This window comes from Pelophylax lessonae (genome assembly GCF_965119305.1).
Source record: "Pelophylax lessonae genome assembly, chromosome: 2".
Taxonomy (NCBI): Eukaryota; Metazoa; Chordata; class Amphibia; order Anura; family Ranidae; genus Pelophylax; species Pelophylax lessonae.
The window spans coordinates 489,029,381-489,048,958 of record NC_138769.1 but is presented as its reverse complement, the minus strand read 5'-3'; the positions used below and the strand labels follow the sequence as shown (position 1 = coordinate 489,048,958).

The 19,578-nt window shown below is 43.0% G+C and overlaps 1 protein-coding gene across 3 annotated transcripts in view; it reads left to right on the top strand.

Annotated features, from left to right (window-relative positions):
- The window catches only part of FARP1 (FERM, ARH/RhoGEF and pleckstrin domain protein 1), a 323,137-nt gene that overhangs the window by 275,546 nt on the left and 28,013 nt on the right, over positions 1-19,578 (top strand). For all 3 annotated transcript variants that reach the window (XM_082246158.1, XM_082246159.1, XM_082246157.1), the window contains exons 17-22: positions 2,809-2,890; positions 4,388-4,625; positions 14,874-15,004; positions 15,738-15,806; positions 17,007-17,096; positions 18,414-18,496. In XM_082246158.1, the coding sequence (XP_082102284.1) occupies positions 2,809-2,890; positions 4,388-4,625; positions 14,874-15,004; positions 15,738-15,806; positions 17,007-17,096; positions 18,414-18,496 (693 nt within the window). The remainder of the gene's footprint in view (positions 1-2,808; positions 2,891-4,387; positions 4,626-14,873; positions 15,005-15,737; positions 15,807-17,006; positions 17,097-18,413; positions 18,497-19,578) is intronic.

Here is a 19,578-nt window from a genome sequence, read left to right as displayed (position 1 = left end):
AAAAATGGTAAGTAGCATTTAGTTTCTTCCCCACCTTTAGCTTATGACTGGACAGTGAAAAAGGAATAGCAGACTAATGAACTCATCTCTGTCACCCTACAATCTCCTCCTAACTGCACGCTCCTTGAAATTCAGGACAACTGATTGTTTCCTTGTGCTGCCTCTCCCTCGTCCAATCTGAGCCCTGCTGTACAGGTACTAGTAGAGGCTTATATGAAGCTGAATTCAGACATTAAGTCTCCTTGCATTTGAAAAATGCATTTAATGAGGTATTGCTAACTACTGGGCTGCATTAATCTGTGCCTTTTATATCGGCCTGGAACTCAGCTTTAACTGCTAGCCAGGAAGTCAGAGGCTGGAAGGTGAACCATCTCTTACTGTTCCTTTCTCATCATCAGGATTTCCCTTCAGTATCAAAGAATAATATTGTTATTATTCAGGATTTATATAGCGCCAACAGTGTGTGCAGCACATTACAACATGGGGGCAGACAGTACAGTTCTAATACAATTCAGTACAGGAGGAATCAGAGGGCCCTGCTCATTAGAGCTTACAATCTAGGAGGGAGGGTCAAGTGATACAAAAGTACAATAAAAAAAATACAATAACTGTGGGGGGTGAGCTGATGGAGAAAATAAAAGTACAGTTGGGTAGGGGGTAGGGACAGAATAGACTTCTCTGAAGAGGAGGGTTTTTAGGGATCGTCTAAAAGCAAACCAAGTAGGAGATAATCTGACAAATTGGTGTAGGGAGTTCCAAAGTATAGGAAAGGCTCGGGAGGCTCCTGGAGGTAAGTATGGGAGGATTTGACAACGGAGCTAGAGAACAGGAGGTCTTGGGAGGAATAAAGAGGATTAGGTTGGTATTTTGAGATTAGGTTAGTAATGTAGCTAGGGGTTGAGTTGTGAATGGCTTTGTAAGTTGTTAGTATTTTGAATTGAATTCATTGGTGAGCGCAAACCAGTGAAGGGATTGACAGAGAGGAGTAGCACACACTGAACGGTTGGCAAGGTGAATGAGCGTGGCAGCCTCATTCATGATGTACTGAAGGGGGGATAGCCTATGTAAAGGTAAGCCCCTGATGAGGGAGTTGCAGTAGTCGCGGCGAGAAATGACCAAGGAGTGAACTAGGAGCTTTGTGGTGTCATCGGTTAGGAAGGAACGTATTTTAAAGATGTTGCGGAGGTTGAGGTGGGAAAGATTTGGACAATAATGGGAAGTGGGGCCGACAGGGTAGTTCAGAGTCCAGGATTACACCAAGAACCTTGGTATGTGGGGATGGGCTGAAAGTAGTGCTATTTATATTGACAGAGAAATCGGGGTACATGGGGGGAGGAAAAATTATTGGCTCAGTTTTCGATGTATTCAGTTTGAAAAAGTGGTGACATCCAGGCTGATATGTCTGTTTGTAAATTAGTGATACGTGAGGAGACTGAAGGAGTGAGCTGAGGGATAGAGAGATAAATGTTGGTGTCCTCAACTGAGATATGGTATTGGAAGTTATGGGAGGCTATCAGCTGACCCTGGGAGGAGGTGTAGATAAAGAATAGGAGAGATTTCAATAACAGAACCTTGGTGCGGGTGGAAAAGTAGGATGAGAAGCAGCGAAGAGTACAGTCATGGAGACCAAAAGCGTAGAGTTTTTTGAGGAGGAGGGGGTGGTCCACTGTGTCAAAGGCAGCAGAGAGGTGTAGAAGTACAGAATAGTGTCCATCGGTTTTAGCAGTTAGTAGATCGTTTGTGAGTTTTAGGGGAGCAGTTTCTGTGGAGTGTTGAGGGCGAAATCCAGACTGAAGGGGATCAAGAAGGTTATTCTCAGTGAGGTGGTCGCTCAGTCAGTTGTAGACCAGGCGTTCAAGGAGTTTGGATAAAAAGGGGGGCAAGGAGATGGGGCGTAGGTTAAAATTGGTGGGGTCTAGTGAGGGCTTTTTAAGTATAGGGGGGAGTAGATGCATAGAACTTTTTACTGTAGTTTGAGTATAGCAAAATTATAGCAGTTATAACTGTTGTACAATTACATCTGATTGGTTACTAGAGTTTGTTGCTATTTGCACTATATTATAGAGTTTGTTGCTATTTGCACTAGATTATATAAGTCCACATATGATATCAAGTTGAATTGGTTAGCATTGCATATGTATTACACAAACAGCAGCTTTCTAGAAGTTTCAGCAAGCTTTTGATTGTATGGCTATTGAACAGATCATGGCAACCATAATCTCTGCCTTTTAGATATTAAAATACAAACTATTGTTAGGTTGCCTTGATCTGTTTAATTATTTTTTTCATTCAAAAGCGGATACTAATTTAATTGGTGGCTTTAGGAAAATTAAAAATTTTAGCAATGACTGCTTTATATGAGGTCCATGCAATTACAGTAACATTGATTACTACACTAGGGCAGTGTTTTGTATTTTAAAGTGAATTAATCCCGTTTGAGCTCATAGAATAATTAGAATTTTCAGTCTGAAATCACTGTAACTGCATGCACCTAGGTATGAAAAAGGCATTTTACCCCTTTATCTAACTTTATTTGCTTTGCCTGAGCCTAGAGAATCAGGTTGAGTGTGCCAAATAGCAAAGGCCTTTACTTAGAAGAAATGCTATCAATGTGACGTAAAAAATATCAATAAACAGAAACACAGAAAAGCTTTATAAATGGGTAATCACCATTGATAAAAGGGGCAAAAGAGCAATTTCGACATTTACAAATGAATTCTGGTGTTTTCAGTCATAATACTATGTACTTGTAACAATATTTTCTAAAGCTGCATCCTTCATTTCTAAATTTTACATTACATTTTACAGGGAAGGAAGGTCCAATTCGCAAATGAAAGGCGAGCATCAAAAAATTGGAGATCTCATGTTGAAGAATATCCAGGGTATGAAGGTACTGTGGACATTTTTTTATTTATCACCACTAAAGGAAAAAAAAAAACATTGATAATGGTAAGCTAAAACTAAGCCAAATATTGCGTTGCTGCAGCTTTTTGTGTAACGATGGTCAAGTGCTTTAGTAAGGGCCCATTCCTTGTTTGTTTTTCCGGTGCATTGCACACACAATAATGTGTTGTTTCACATGTTGTCCTGAATAGCATTAGGGCAGCACATTCTGGTCTGCCAAAGCACCAGAATGTACATGCAGCATTTTTGTATGACACAGTGCACAACAACACACAGTAGTGCTTTACTATGCTTTGTGGTGCAATGCAATACATATGCAGCTGAGGTGCATTGCACCACAACCTGCTAATGCATGTAGAGTGTTTTGGGAACTCCCATGTGACACAGTGCACTCTAAAAAATAGTTCTAAGTGGACCTGTAATGTTCAATTATAGATTAGAATAGGAAAGATGTATAAATTAGGATACTTGCCTTTGTCATGGATGTGGTGCTGGATGTGGGATTTTTCATGCTCTAAAGTATACAGGGTATTGTGCGAAATTTAAAAAGTATCAAGCGAGTGTAAGTTCTGTGCTGAAGACAACCTGTTAAAGGTCAGAATCTCAGCTCAATTTAGTGGCAACTGGTTTATCTGTGGAGAGCACATTTATGTATACATCGTAACGCGATCACACGTACAGAAATGTGCATACTGGTCCTTGAAGAGGAGCTCCAGCCTCCTCTCAAAAAAATGTAAAAGTCAGCAGCTACAAATACTGTAGCTGCTGAATTTTAATATTAGGACACTTACCTGTCCAGGGATTCCCCAATGTCGGCACCCCAGCTGATTTTTCGATTAGCTCTCTGGTGTTGCCGCCACCATTCCTTGTAAGGGAAACCAGTTCCCTACTGTGCATGCGCGAAGCACGCTGCGCTTTGTGAATGGCCCAGCGGTGGGGGTAGGAGGAGGGGGGCCTCGCAGTTCCCCACCCACTCAAAAACAGGTACCCGCTCCCCCCCCCCCCCCCGAAAGGTGCCAAATGTGGCAGCGGGGGGGGGGGGAAGCAGACAAGCGGAGCTTCCCTTTTTAGGTAGAGCTCCCCTTTAAAGTACCTTTTTCCATATCGCTATACAGCTGTCACATGACCCAGATCTTTCCCAGCCTGTCTGCAGGTAAACATAAGCAGGAGGAGCTTCTGCACTGAAAACTGGGCATGTGCAGAGCTGCCACCACAGCGCTGCAAAACCCCTAGCTGATTTGGAGAAATACACAGATGTTGGAGATAGAGAGAGGCAAGATCATCCAGGTTTTGCAGAATACAGAAAACAAATCTCATAGTGTTTGAGTGAGTATGAACAAGCATGTAATACAGCATTTATTGATAGTTTTTTATGATGTGGGTTTAGTGACCTTTTAGGAAAGTAGTCCCATCAATAAAATAAGCTCTGATATTAGCAACTAGTTTTTTTTTTTTTTCTTAACACTATTGCTTTTCTTTTCAGCAATTCACAACCAACTATCAAAGGCACTATGAGGTGTTGATGGAGCTGGAGAAGGCAATAAGAAATTCCCGCAAACTAGAAATTCTGTGCAGAGATTTTGAGCAGGAGAAGGTGTGCTACCTGCCACTGAACATGTTTCTCCTCCGGCCCCTGCACAGACTCATGCACTACAAGCAAATCATGGAGAGACTTTGCAAGCACTACTCACCAAATCATACAGATTTCCGGGACACTCGAGGTGAGAATTAAAGAAAAACTACAGAATTACACAGGATTAACAATGGTGATTTGTAATGTGCTGGCTAAATTTAGTACTCATTACGTAATTACCATTATCATATATCAAAGCAGTTTTATCTTTGGCAAAGTCATTTTTTTTGATAGGGCAATTTAACCACTTCTGGACCGGAAGATTTTCCTGCTTAATAACCAGGCCCTATTTTGCGATTTGGCACTGCTTTATTTTAACGGACAATTGCGCGGTCGTGCGAATCTGTACCATAAATAAAATTGATGTCCTTTTTTCCCCCACAAAGAGAGCTTTCTTTCTACGGTATTTGATCACCTGTGTGATTTTTATTTTTTGCGTTATAAACAAAAAAAGAGCGACAATTTTGAAAAAAAAAAAAACTATTTTTCACATTCTTTTATATGACATTCCCCCAAAAAATTAAAAATCTAAATTTTTTAACATTTTAGGCCAATTTGTTTTCTGCTACATATTTTTGGTACAAAAAATCGCAATAAGCGTATTTTGATTGGTTTGCGCAAAAGTTATTGCGTCTACTAACTACGGTAAAGATTTCATTTTTGTTGTTTTTTTTTTTTTACTAGTAATGACGGCGATCTACAATTTTTTGCGGGACTGCTACATTGCGGCGGACAGATCGGACTCCTGCCTGACATTTTTGACACTTTTGGGAGTACCAGTGACATTACTACAGTAATCAGTGCTAAAAAATATGCACTGTTACTGTAATAATGACACTGGCAGGAAAGGCATTAACAATATAGGTGATCAAGGGGTTAAATGTAAGCCTAGGGGAGTGATTCTAACTGGGGGGGGGGTTGGGCTTTTGAAATGATCAGAGACATGCGGATCACATGGGCTCAGGATCACATGGGCTCTGTGATCATTGTAGGCAGAAGGACGAAAGGCTGTGTTTACATCAGCCGTCCGTCCTTTTCTCTCAGCGGGGAGAGATCGAGTGTGTCAGGCGGCAATCTGAGCCACCTGATACACTCCGGCAGCTTCCCCACTGACGATCGGGGGCGGGAGCGCGCCGCCGGTGGCGTGCGCTCGCCCCCTAGCTCCTTCCAGACAGATGACGCTTATTAAGGTGATTTTGCCTGGGAGAGCCACTCTGCCGACGTAGATATACAGTAAACCGATGGCAAGTGGTTAAAGGGTGTTATTTAGCTTTGACTGTCATTAAAACTAGGATAATATCACCCAGGAAACATTGCAGCTTTATTTTTATTTTTTTTTATTTATTTCAGGTACTCATGTAGTGCCATCAATTTACGCAGCGCTTCACACATATATTTCACATTCACATCAGTCCCTGCCCTCATGGAGCTTACAATCTAAGGTCCCTAACTCACAAGCATACACACACATGCTAGGGCCAATTTAGACAGGAGACAATTACCCTAACAGCATGTATTTGGAGTGTGGAAGGAAACCGGAGTACCTGGAGAAAACCCACGCAGGCACAGGGAGAATATGCTAACTCCAGGCAGGAATTCGAACAGTCGACACTTATGCCTCGTACACACGCAACGTATATCGGCCGACCGATCGGCCGACATTTGTCCAGTGTTGTTGTGTTGGTTGAAATGTGCTCTAGACTGCACACAAATTTTCTCGGCCAACAAAAATCAACTTCAGAAGTCATGTCATGTGCTGGTTTATTTTCCGTGTGTTTTATCTTCTCTGACCATGCCCAGTCTTGCTCATCAGATTTTTGTCTGCCGAAATCTGTACTGACTGCACAAAAAATCGGCTGTTATGTTGACGGCCAACAAAAATTTTATAGCCTGCACACCAGATTTTATTCGGCCGAAAAGTCGGAGTCGGTTGTCGAAAGCATCATACTAACAAGCCGAAAATCGGCCGATCGGACGTTGGCCGAATATTCACAGCCAACTATCGACGCGTGTGTACGGGGCATTTGCCACTGTGCACCAGGGGTGAACTCAATTTCCCTATTTTACCCAAATGCGAGTTCTATGTATTTAATAAAAGTGCCATCCCGTCCAACAAATGGAACCTCAAATCTTCGACCTTTTGCACAGTTATGGCTGCCACTGGTCTTCAACACTTCTGGTGTGCCAGATACCTGCTCCCCCACTGCACTGCCTTTTGTGATTCCTCCCCTTGGTCCCTATAAATAACGCAGTCAAGAAACAGTGTTCTAGGAAACACTTTGTTTTATCAGTAGAATATACTTTTTTTTCAGTAGACCTGCAAATTTTTGCTTTATAGTACATTACTTCTGTACACTGCACAACCCTTTTAGGAGTTTGTTAAACTTTTAAAGCAAACCTGTCAGCCATTTTAAAGGTGTAGGCAAAAATGTTTTTTTTTTTTTTTGTGCACCTCTTTTATTTTGGCAATAATGGCTAGAGTTTTCTCATTTACTAACCCACAATCTTCTGTCCAATAGAGTACACTTGTGGCATAGTAAGCCCCCCTCCCATTGAGCAGGAGTTAGGCAAGCCGATTTGAAACCACTTTCAAAGACTGTGATTTGATTGTGACTTAAGACTGTGACTGAGGGTGTAGCTGAATATCAGTGGGTGCTGTGCGACTGGCTGTGCAACTGTGCTGTGCGACTGACGTGCTCTGCGACTGTCTGTGCGACTGACGTGCTCTGCGACTGTCTGTGCGACTGACGTGCTCTGCGACTGTCTGTGTGTGCGACTGACGTGCTCTGCGACTGACTGTCTGTGCGACTGACGTGCTCTGCGACTGTCTGTGCGACTGACGTGCACTGTGACTGACGTGCCCTGCGACTGTCTGTGCGACTGACGTGCCCTGAGACTGTCTGTGCGACTGACGTGCTCTGCGACTGACCTGCCCTGCGACTGTCTGTGCGACTGACGTGCCCTGCGACTGACGTGCCCTGCGACTGACGTGCCCTGCAACTGACGTGCCCTGCGACTGACGTGCCCTGCGACTGACGTGCCCTGCGACTGACTGCTGTGCGACTGACGTGCTCTGCGACTGACGTGCTCTGCGACCGACTGTACCGTGAAACTGACTGTGCTGTGCGACTGATGTGCTCTGCGACTGACGTACCCTGCGACTGACATGCCCTGCGACTGACCTGCTCTGCGACCGTGAGTGTCAGTAAGTATTGGTAAGTAAACAGAGTACCAGAGGGTGAGAAAGCAGAGTTAGAAAGCTAGGAAACAGCCACACAGGACAGATTTAAATGACTGAATCCCCATTAGATTAGATTAGTAGGTACAATGCCCGGCGGGTGTGGAGATGCGACTCGGTGTACATCTTGTGGTATGTATACGTTCCTCGATCATGAGATCGAGGGCGAATACAAATGCACAAAGTCTAAGCACGTTGTTTCCCTGGAAGCTCAGGTCCTGAATCTAGGGAAGCAGCTGGCAACACTGAGACGTATGTCCATATTGAAGGAGAGCTGGGATCGTACCCGCCAGGTGCAGGCTGGGGCCTGCACAGAGGTGGGCGGATTGACGGAGGTGCAGGCATCAGAGCAGAGTAGATGGGTAACAGTTAGGAAGGGTAGAGGGGAAAAAGGCAAGGAGGTTGATCCTGGGCTGGAGCACCCCAATAAATTCGCCCCGTTGCGTGATGTTGGGGAGACCAGTCAGGGACCAGCATTGCTGGAGCAGAGCGACACCCCTAGCTGCCAGGGGAAGAGCTCCTCCAGTGAGGCCGGGAGAAAGGGAAAGGAAAGACAGGTGCTGGTGGTAGGGGACTCAATTATTAGAAGGACAGACAGTGTAATCTGTGACAAAGACCATGTGCGCCGAACAGTCTGTTGTTTACCGGGCGCTCGGGTTCGGCACATCGTGGAACGGGTGGACAGATTACTGGGTGGGGCTGGGGAAGACCCAGCTGTCATGGTACACGTGGGTACCAATGACATAGGCAGAGGAAGATGGAGAGTCCTAAACGATTACAGGGACTTAGGCGCTAAGTTGAGGAGTAGGACCTCCAAGGTAGTATTTTCCAAAATACTACCTGTACCTCGAGCCACACCAGAGAGGCAGCGGAAGACTAGGGAAGTTAACAAGTGGCTGAGGAGCTGGTGTAGTAAGGAGGGTTTCGGGTTCCTGGAGAACTGGGCCGACTTCTCAGTCGGCCACCGGCTCTTTGGTAGGGACGGATTGCACCCAAATGGGGAGGGTGCAGCCGTACTGGGTGAGAAGATGGCCAAAAAGTTAGAGGGACTTTTAAACTAGGTGATGGGGGGGAGGGTACAGATGTAGAATTAGCCAGCGGAAAGCAAGTTTCAGAGGGCAGAAATGAGGGCATTAGCGTTAGGGTGTTCGGAGCTCCTATACCCAGGGTGGGTATGGGGAAAAATCAAGAGAGCAGCCTAAAAACATCAAATGAGGATATATGTAACCGGTCAAAATTAAGAGGTTTGTTTACCAATGCCAGAAGCCTGGCCAACAAGATGGGAGAGCTGGAGCCACTGATGTTTGCGGAGGACTTAGATTTTGTGCGGATAACAGAGACTTGGTTTGACAGCTCTCATGACTGGTTGGCGACCATTCAGGGGTATTCCCTTTATCGCAGAGATAGAGAAGGTAAAAAAGGGGGAGGGGTATGTCTGTATATTAAGAACAGTGTACAGGTAAATATGAGGGATGATATTAATAATGGAGCTAAGGACGAGGCAGAATCCCTATGGGTAGAGCTTCGGGAAGGCACGGTGGGGAAGGTAATATTGGGCGTATGCTATAGGCCCCCCAACCAGAGGGAGGAGGGGGAGGCGGACCTCATTTTACAGATAGGATTGGCAGCAAGGATGGGAAATGTCATTATAATGGGGGACTTTAATTATCCTGATATAGACTGGGCAGAAGGAACCACACACTCAGCCAAGGCTAGGCAGTTCCTAAATGTTTTGCAGGACAATTTCATGGGTCAGATGCTGAATGCACCGACAAGAAACAATGCGGTACTTGACCTACTGATTACCAACAATACAGACCTGCTCACGGATATAGAAATACGGGGCAACTTAGGAAACAGTGACCATAGGTCAATAAGTTTCAGTATTAATTACAGTAATAGGAAGCAGAGGGGTAATATAAGGACGTTGAATTTCAAAAGAGCCAATTTCCCAAAACTGCGCTAGCTGCTAGAAAATATCAATTGGGATAGAACCCTTGGAACAAAGAACACTGAGGAAAAATGGGAGTGCTTCAAGAGCATACTTAACAAGGGGATTGACCAGTGCATTCCAAAGGGAAATAAATGTAAAAGAGCAAAACTAAACCCTGGGTGGCTAAACTCCAACATAAAAATGCATATTAGTGCTAAAGAAAAGGCCTTCAAAAAATACAAGACTGAGGGGTCATTGGCAGCATTTAAGCATTACAAAGAGTGTAATAAGAAATGTAAAAACGAAATCAGGGCGGCTAAAATAGAACACGAGAGACATATAGCGGAGGAGAGTAAAAAGAACCCCAAGAAGTTCTTTAAGTATATAAACAGTAAGAAAGCGAGGCCAGAGCACATTGGCCCCATAAAAGATGACAAAGGAAATATGGCCACTGAGGACAGAGAAAAGGCGGAAGTGTTAAATAATTTCTTCTCTTCAGTCTTCACAAAAGAATCGGGGGGCTACACAAACCTGGCTTGTAAGGCCGAACTAAACAACACACCTCAGGAAATACCGCCATGGCTAACAGTAGATAGACTTAAAACTAAACTAGAGAAACTTAACATAAATAAATCACTGGGACCGGATGGCTTGCACCCGAGGGTTCTTAAAGAGCTCAGCCAGGTGATTGCCAGACCATTATTCTTGATCTTTAAGGATAGTTTACAGACGGGTATGGTGCCAGCTGATTGGAAAAAAGCCAACGTGGTACCAATATTTAAAAAGGGGCCGAGATGTATCCCGGGTAACTATAGGCTGGTCAGCCGAACATCTGTAGTCTGCAAGATTTTGGAGGGGATGTTAAGGGACCACATACAAGATTTAGTAATGAAAACTGTATTATTAGTAGTAATCAGCATGGATTCATGAAAAAATCGTTCTTGCCAAACCAATCTATTAACCTTCTACGATGAAGTGAGCTGCCACCTAGATAAAGGAAAGCCTGTGGATGTGGTGTATCTGGACTTTGCGAAGGCCTTTGACACCGTTCCCCACAAACGCTTACTGAACAAACTAAGGAAGGTAGGTATGGACCATAAGGTGAGTACCTGGATAGAGAACTGGCTCCAGGGGAGAGTCCAGAGGGTGGTGATTAATGGGGAGTACTCAGATTGGGCGGGTGTGGAAAGTGGGGTCCCCCAGGGTTCTGTCCTGGGACCAATCCTGTTTAATTTATTCATAAATGATCTAGAGGAGGGGATATCTAGTACAATCTCAGTATTTGCGGATGATACTAAACTAAGCTTGCCAATATCTTCTATACAGGATGTGGAAACCTTACAAGCGGACCTGAACAAAATAACGGGGTGGGCAATTACATGGCAGATGAGGTTTAATGCTGAAAAATGTAAAGTAATGCACAGAAAACAGAAAGCAAGCTACTCACTAGGGGGGGAACCTCTGGGTGAGTCTAGGATGGAAAAAGACTTGGGGGTACTGGTAGACAACAGGCTTGGCAGTGGCATGCAATGCCAAGCCACTGCAAGCAAAGCCAACAGAATACTGGGATGTATAAAAAAGGGGATTCACTCCAGAAATAAAGAGATTATTCTCCCTCTCTACAAGACTCTGGTCCGGCCACATCTGGAGTATGCTGTCCAGTTCTGGGCACCGGTCCTCAGGAAGGATGTGCTGGAATTGGAAAGAGTCCAGAGAAGGGCAACAAAAATAATTAGGGGAATGGAGGACATCAGCTATGAGGAAAGACTACAAGCACTGAACCTATTCTCTCTGGAGAAGAGACGCTTGAGAGGGGATATGATATCAATGTACAAATTCTGTACTGGCGACCCTAGCATAAGGAACAAACTATTCAGAGAAAGGAGATACAATAAGACACGTGGCCACTCACTAAAACTAGAGGAAAGGCGGTTTAACCTTAAAATGCGTAAGGGGTTCTTCACTGTAAGAGCGGTAAGGATGTGGAATTCTCTTCCACAAACAGTTGTATCAGCAGGGAGCATTGATAGTTTCAAAAAACTATTAGATGGGCACCTTAGAGACCACAACATACAGGGGTATACAATGTACGGTTAAAAGCAAGCACACACACATCATAGGTTGAACTGGATGGACTGATGTCTTTTTTCAACCTCACTAACTATGTAAGAGTTTTTTAACAGATGTGATAGTAGACACATTTTGATGCAGCCTCTTGTTGAAGATGTTTGACAGACTCAGTGTTAACATAATACAAGTAGAAAATAGTCATATGTAAGTGATAGCTTTTATAAAAGAAAGGGCATTAATTATTCTGCTAAATAGTTTTCATGCACACAAACACAGAAAAAAAATATCCCAGAGTTCAATAAATGTTTTTTTCTACATTATGTTTTGCACACATAAACTAATCCCTTAGTGTATGTGCCAGTTTGTGTTTGTAGAACGTGTGGATTATTGTGTGTTGAAATAGCTTATGGAACACTGTCTATTCATTTACCTCCAGGCTATGTTGATCTTTGTGAGAACAAGCAGTATGGCTTTCTTCTGCAGTACACAGTTCATGTGACAGATAGATATACAGTATCTCACAAAAGTGAGTACACCCCTCACATATTGTAAATATTTTATTATATATTTTCATGTGACAACACTGAAGAAATTACACTTTGCCACAATGTAAAGTAGTGAGTGTACGGCTTGTATAACAGTGTAAATTCGCTATCCCCTCTAAATAACTCGACACACAGCCATTAATGTCTAAACTGCTGTCAACAAAAGTGAAAATGTCCAAATTGGGCCCAATTAGCCATTTTCCCTCCCCGGTTTCATGTGACTTGCTAGTGTTACATGGTCTTAGGTGTGACTGGGGAGCAGGTGTATTAAATTTGGTGCTATCACTCTCTCTCTCTCATACTGGTCACTTGAAGTTCAACATGGCACCTCTGGGCAAAGAACTCTGTGAGGATCTGAAAAAAAGGAATTGTTGCTCTACATAAAGAAGGTCTAGGCTATAAGAAGATTGCCAAGACCCTGAAACTGAGCTGCAGCTCGGTGGCCATACAGCGGTTTAACAGAACAGGTTCCACTCAGAACAGGCCTCGCCATGGTCGACCAATGAAGTTCAGTGCACGTGCTCAGCGTCCTATCCAGAGGTTGTCTTTGGGAAATAGACGTATGGGTGTTGCCAGCATTGCTGCAGAGGTTGAAGGGGTGGGGGGTCAGCCTGTCAGTGCTCAGACCATACGCCGCACACTGCAACATATTGATTTGCATGGCTGTCATCCCAGAAGGAAGTCTCTTCTAAAGATGATGCACAAGAGAGCCTGAAAAAAAAACAGTTTGCTGAAAACATGCAGACTAAGGACATGACTTGCTGGAACCATGTCCTGTGGTCTGATAAGACTAAGATAAACTTGTTTGGTTCAGATGGTGTCAAGCATGTGTGGTGGCAACCACGTGAGGAGTACAAAGACAAGTGTGTCTTGCCTACATTCAAGCATGGTGATTGGAGTGTCATGGTCTGGGGCTGCATGAGTGCTGCCAGCACTGGGGAGCTACAGTTCATTGAGGGAACCATAAATGCCATCATGTATTGTGAAATACTGAAGTCTGCAGAGCATGACCCCCTCCCTTCGTAGACTGGGCCGCAGGGCAGTATTCCAACATGATAACAACCCCAAACACACCTCCAAGGCGACCACTGCCTTGCTAAAGGAGCTGAGCGTAAAGGTGATGGACTGGCCAAGCATGTCTCCAGACCTAAACCCTATTGAGCATCTGTGGGGCATCCTCAAATGGAAGGTATAGGAGCGCAAGGTCTCTAATATCCACCATCTCCGTGATGTCATAATGGAAGAGTGAAAGAGGATTCCAGTGGCAACCTGTGAAGCTCTGGTGAACTCCATGCCCAAGAAGGTTAAGGCAGCGCTGGAATATAATGGTGGCCACACAAAATATTGACACTTTGGGCCCAATTTGGACATTTTCACTTATTCACTTAGGGTTGTACTCAATTTTGTTGCCATCGGTTTAGACATTAATGGATGTGTGTTGAGTTATTTTGAGGAGACAGCAAATTTACAATGTTATACAAGCTGTACACTCACTACTTTACATTGTAGCCAAGTGTAATTTCTTCAGTGTTGTCACATGAAAATATATAATAAAATATTTACAAAAATGTGAGGGGTGCACTGACTTTTGTGAGATACTGTAACATGTCTGCTGCATTCAGAGTCTACTGATTATTATTGTTATTAAGGCTTTATGTAGCTGATGGTTTGTAAATTGCAAAATATAGGCACGCTCATTCATTTGGACACTGACAATTTTAAATAATGCAACAACTAAGTCCACCCACAAGTGACCGCAACCCTGGGCATGTCTGTAAAACTGTATATTTATAAGAATGGTGGTGCATCTCGTCCTATATATGTTTGTATGATTATTCTTATTAACGCTTTGAGGTCGTTTATCTAATTATACCTGCAACTACAAAAAATAATTTGGGAGAACCATATTCGAATTCAGATTTGATGTATTGCAGCTTACGAGTCCTTGGATGTGGTTGCTGCATTTGTTTTCTTTTCAAGGCCTTTTCCAATATATATTTACAATTGTTAATCCTGCCAGTAACACACTTCTGTCCTAGGGTGGCAAACCTTACCCCACTGTACTACATCCATGAAGTAACAACATGGTTCCTCCAGAACATGAAGTGTGTAAGGCATGTCATACACATTGCAATCTGACTGTATAATTTTAATACACTCGGTATTAGATCTACCAAAATTATGTAATGTAAGGACCTACATAATCTATCCAATCAATTTAAATGTAATCAGATTGTTGAACTACATACTTGTAGGCAGATCTAAAAGGTGATTGTACAAACAAATTGAAACATGTATTGTGAGTGTTAGGACTACAGAACACCTCCCCATATCATCTTCCAAATGGCATATTAAGGGGAGGTGTTCTGTAGTCCACATAGAGAACTGGGAACAGTGGTAGTGGAAAGTCATCAGCTCATGAGATTGCTGGCAAAATCAAATGGTACTTCTTGCACTGCTCAAACAGACGTATCAAAACATTTTTAATAATGTATGTTACACTTTTACTTACACTTCAACAATTGTAAAACATTCTTGACTTTCCAACAGCTGCCCTTGCTGAGATTTCAGAGATGGTAGCACAACTCCACGGAGCAATGATAAAGATGGAAAATTATCAGAAATTGCAGGAGCTCAGGAAAGATCTAACAGGCATTGACAATCTGGTGATACCTGGCAGGGTAAGCAGTTTATGAATCCTGTATTATGTTCATTTATTCCATTAGCCTGGTGATAAAACTGTGGTAGGGTGAGAGAAAACAGAATTGTGACAAGGGTCTCTATGATTGAAACGAACATACTTAGTAAATAAGTTAAAAAACAATTAAAAGTTTTTGCCTTCCTTAGCTTCTTCAAATCTTCTGCTGCCAGCGATGGCTCGGTCCTGACTTACTGTAGTAAAATAGCAGCCATTGGGACTATCACCCACTAGTGGAATGAGATGAGAGGGAGTGACATCACTATTGTTTTGGGCCGGACATTCGTTGTGTGTACTCTCTCCTGTTGTAGCCACTGGGCTCATCATAGGCAACAAGAGAGAGAGTACACACTGTGCATGTGCAGCCCAGAACAACATGATGGCGCTCCCTCCAAAAGTATTAGGGGGGCACTTATCCCAAAAGCTGCTCCATCTCTTTAATAACTCGGAGCGATCAATGGCTTCAAATTTGAAGAAGCTTCTAAAGGCAGTTGTGAACTTGGTTGTTTAAACAGAAAGAGAGCCTTGGCTGGCAGGTAGGTTTGACACATTTTGCTGCTATACCCATATAGGACAGCACAGTATGCATCTTTTGCAAAGCTGAATTTATGCTTTAAATGTAATATGTCTGTATCAGCCCTCAAATAAATGCAGCAATATTGGTTTATCTCCTATATTCCCTTAATGTCCATTTCAACATTTTTTTTTTCCTCCAGGAGTTTATTAGACTTGGAAGTTTAAGCAAGTTATCTGGGAAAGGGTTACAGCAAAGAATGTTTTTTCTGGTAAGTTGATATTGTCTATGAAAATCATATAAACAGATAAATAACTGTCTAAAGGGAATCTGTCAGAAGTGAGATGTGGAGGCTGCCAGTTCTATCCTTATGAAAATGTTTGCTCCTTTGAGGTTTCTAGGACTAACTTGCAGGCACTGAAGTCAAAGTAGAACTAACCATAAACTGTTAGATTTTTTTTTTTTTTTGTTAGACTCCTCCATCCCCAGCTCAACAGCATTGATTAAAGAATCTGCATTAATGTTTATTATATTCACACAGCCACTGCAGCTGTCTAAACACCCAAAGTGTTACTGTATCTGATTAGGATTTGTTTCATCTGTAGATAGTCCTTTTAACAAAAGTATTGATGTGTTGTGATGTAGAGCAGTGGTTCTCAACCTTATTGAAACCAGGGTCTGGTAGCTTCTTCCAAAAAAAGTATGACTGCAGCAGATTTGGTGACCCTGTCGGCAATAATTTCTATAGGCGGCTGGGATTTCTCCTGTGGGCTTTGCATGGGGCACTGTAGGAGAATGGAGGACATGTTCTGGGGCTAGGAGGCACTGTGGGAAACTGTTGGAGGTTGAGGAGGCCTCTCAGGGAGCCTAGAGACACTGTGGAGTTTTTGGAATCACTGCAGGCAATTATAAGAGGTTGGGGTTGCTCACTGTGTTCATTTAGAATGGTTAGCCGCCCGACTCACCATCCTGAAATAACCAGCCTGTGTGCCCTCAGCAGCTGCCAGCGGGAGAGGAGGAGAAATGGCAGCACTGCGGGGCAAAGGGGCACACAGGGGTCCGAGACAGCTGGGAGAGGGGGGGCACAGATACCTGACCCAATCCCCCTGCAGCACAGCTGGAGGAAGAAAAGAAGCCGGCAGCACTGCACAAGAGTCACAAGTGTCAGGAATTAGGCAGTACTTCTGGCCTTTCTGCTTGCCAGGTACCTGGGCCACCTTTTTGAACTGATGAGGCCTGGGCCCATTACAGGAGGGCTGGCTGTATGGCCTTATTAGGGGCCCTGGGCACTATGGTAACTGGGAGGCACTATAAAAGATTAGGGGATCTGGTGCTGGCTAGAGGCCTAGGAGGGTAGGGTCTGGGGCCTGGTATTGGGCCATGGGCCAGTGGTTGAGAACCACTAGGGTAGAGCACACAGAACAGAATCCAATGTGTTTTTTCTTTTATTTATTTTTTTTTTTTTTTGCAGTTTAATGATGCGTTGCTGTACACCAGCAGAGGGCTGACCTCTTCTAATCAGTTTAAGGTCCATGGTCAGCTGCCATTGTTTAATATGACGGTAAGTTGCTTTTTAAAGTGATTTTCCACTTTTGCCGTCAAATTTGAGAAACCCATGTCTAACTAAAAGGATTTTTGAACAATGTCCGATTAAGTCTGTTCTAAGGACAGGCTGAGTCTCCTCTCATTAATATACAATGCAAGAAACCCAGTTACTAAACCTTTAACCCTTTGTTAGGACAAGAAGTGTTTAAATAGTTTACAGGTGATAATTTGGATCTGTCTGCACAGCACAAACAGGGTTAATTATAGCAAACCACCCCAGCCACATTATAAACACAAGGAACTAGAACTAGTAGGATTTTACAGTGCTGGAGATTCTATTCTAAATTATGCCATGTGAATGAGAACATGTAATAAATATCAGGTAGGTGTTATCCCAATTTGGCTGCAAAAGTGGAAATACACTTTAAGCTTGACTACTTGTACTACTTGTATCCATACAAAGTCCATTAATGCTTTTTTTACTCTAGTGTTCAGTCAAGAGATATTATGCTTGATTTACTACAGGCAAATTGGCTGTTCATCTTGCAAGGGAATTTTTGGCTTCATGTTTGTGGTGAAATATCACTTTCCAACGAATTCACATGCAAGGAAAAACATGATTTTTGCTTGCGCATGATTGGATGATAGAAGTCAGCATATCTTCACCATATTCATCAAGCTAAAGCCTAGTACACACTAACAGGTATTTTTTGCTCAACCCAGTGGGCTGAACGAAAAAAAAAATGAAGAGCTCGGGAGGAACCGCTGTACGATCTATCCGATGTTAGCACAGTGATCTCCCCTGCTGAGCTATTGTGTTCTGACAGGGGGACGCCCCTTCACCAGAACGCACCGGCATTGGCTGAGAGTGCTGATCATTAGACCTTTTTCAGTCATGCCCCTTCGACAGAAGCCAGCCTGGCTGCCATACACACAGACTGAATGTCGGCCGGTTTCTATTGAACCGACCAATGCCATCCGACATTCAGCCTGCCTGTACAGCCCTTAAGGGCAATTTCCTGGCAAAGCAAACAGCCTTTTTTCATAAATCAGTAACCAATTGTTTGCAATTGCCAGAAAACAATATCAGAAACCATTCACTGTTCTGATTAGTTTTTATTGAGAATCCTTACAAAATTTTGATTGCTATATGTGCACAATGAAACTGTTGCATGTCATAATGCATCCCTCCAGTATGCTGGATATTTTATTTCCTGTGTCTGTGTGTGTACCACAAAAGACTGTATAAGGTCTTCAGCGTGTAATACCTGTATGGGGAATGTCAGCACTGCCTTATACAGTGAGTACAGCTTGTTTTTTTCTTTGAATTCAGGTAGAAGAAAGTGATGAGGAGTGGGGAGTATCTCATTGTCTGACCCTAAGGAGTCAAAATCAAGCTATAGTTGTTGCAGCAAGGTATGCAATTTGTTTTAAAATGTATGGTAATAATTGTAATAGTTCTAAGTAAGAGTGGGGAGATCATTTATACATTAAAACTGTTTTCAGACACACCATATTTTGAACTACATGACAATTCTGAATTGTAAGATTATATCTCCAAAACACTCATAAAAAAATAGCTTGTAATAATTCTTTTTTTTTTTTTAACTTTTTTTATGTATGGTACCATGACAATATCACATTTTTTTTACTTTGACCTTAGAGATCTGTTCTGCAGCAATATTTAATTAACTAAATATTTGATACTAATTTGCCATTCCCTCAAACACAACGTAGGTCATGTCTGTATACTTAAGCCAGCCAAAGATGGTTCAAACCATGTATGGGCAGGCTAAACAGGATGCCTCTGCAGGAGGAATTCCCCTGTCAACATTGTCTGTGCAATGATTGCAGGAAAGAAATTTGCTCCGTCAATGCCTGGCTCTACTCTGTGGCTGTGTTTAGGAGAGTGGCTTCTGAACAAAATGTCATGCTTGTTTACAAATGCAGAGGCCATGTTGAGAACCAGCTTACCTGTTCACACAGCCTCATTGTTGCTATTTGTTAATGACATAGTGATCAAGCTAGGAGAAACAGTGGGCAAACGAAAAAAGAAAGAATCTGACACACCTGGAAGTGTCTGATTATTTTAGGTTTTTCCTTTGCTGATAACTCTGAAGATAAGGTGGTTGTAAAGTGAATAGCCTCAGATGATACACAGAGATGAAACAAATCTCCCTACATAAGTTTTATATGTATATCTGCGGTCTTCCCTTTCTACACCCTTTGGAAAGTGTAGATCGTGTTATAAATCTACCTTCCTCTTTCAGCACTGGGAAGTCTGGATTTGCATTGTGTGTGAGCTGATTGAAGGAAAGGGACAGACCCACCTCCACATAGGCAGAGGAACGAAGGAACATGCAGAGCTGTAGTCTGAATAGATCAGCACCCTGCTAATCTCCATCTAAGCTCACTCAAGTTATCGCGTTTACTAACAAAGGGAAAGATTGTTGTCATTTTTGTTGGGTTTTTTTTTTTTAACACGTAATGGCGGCGAT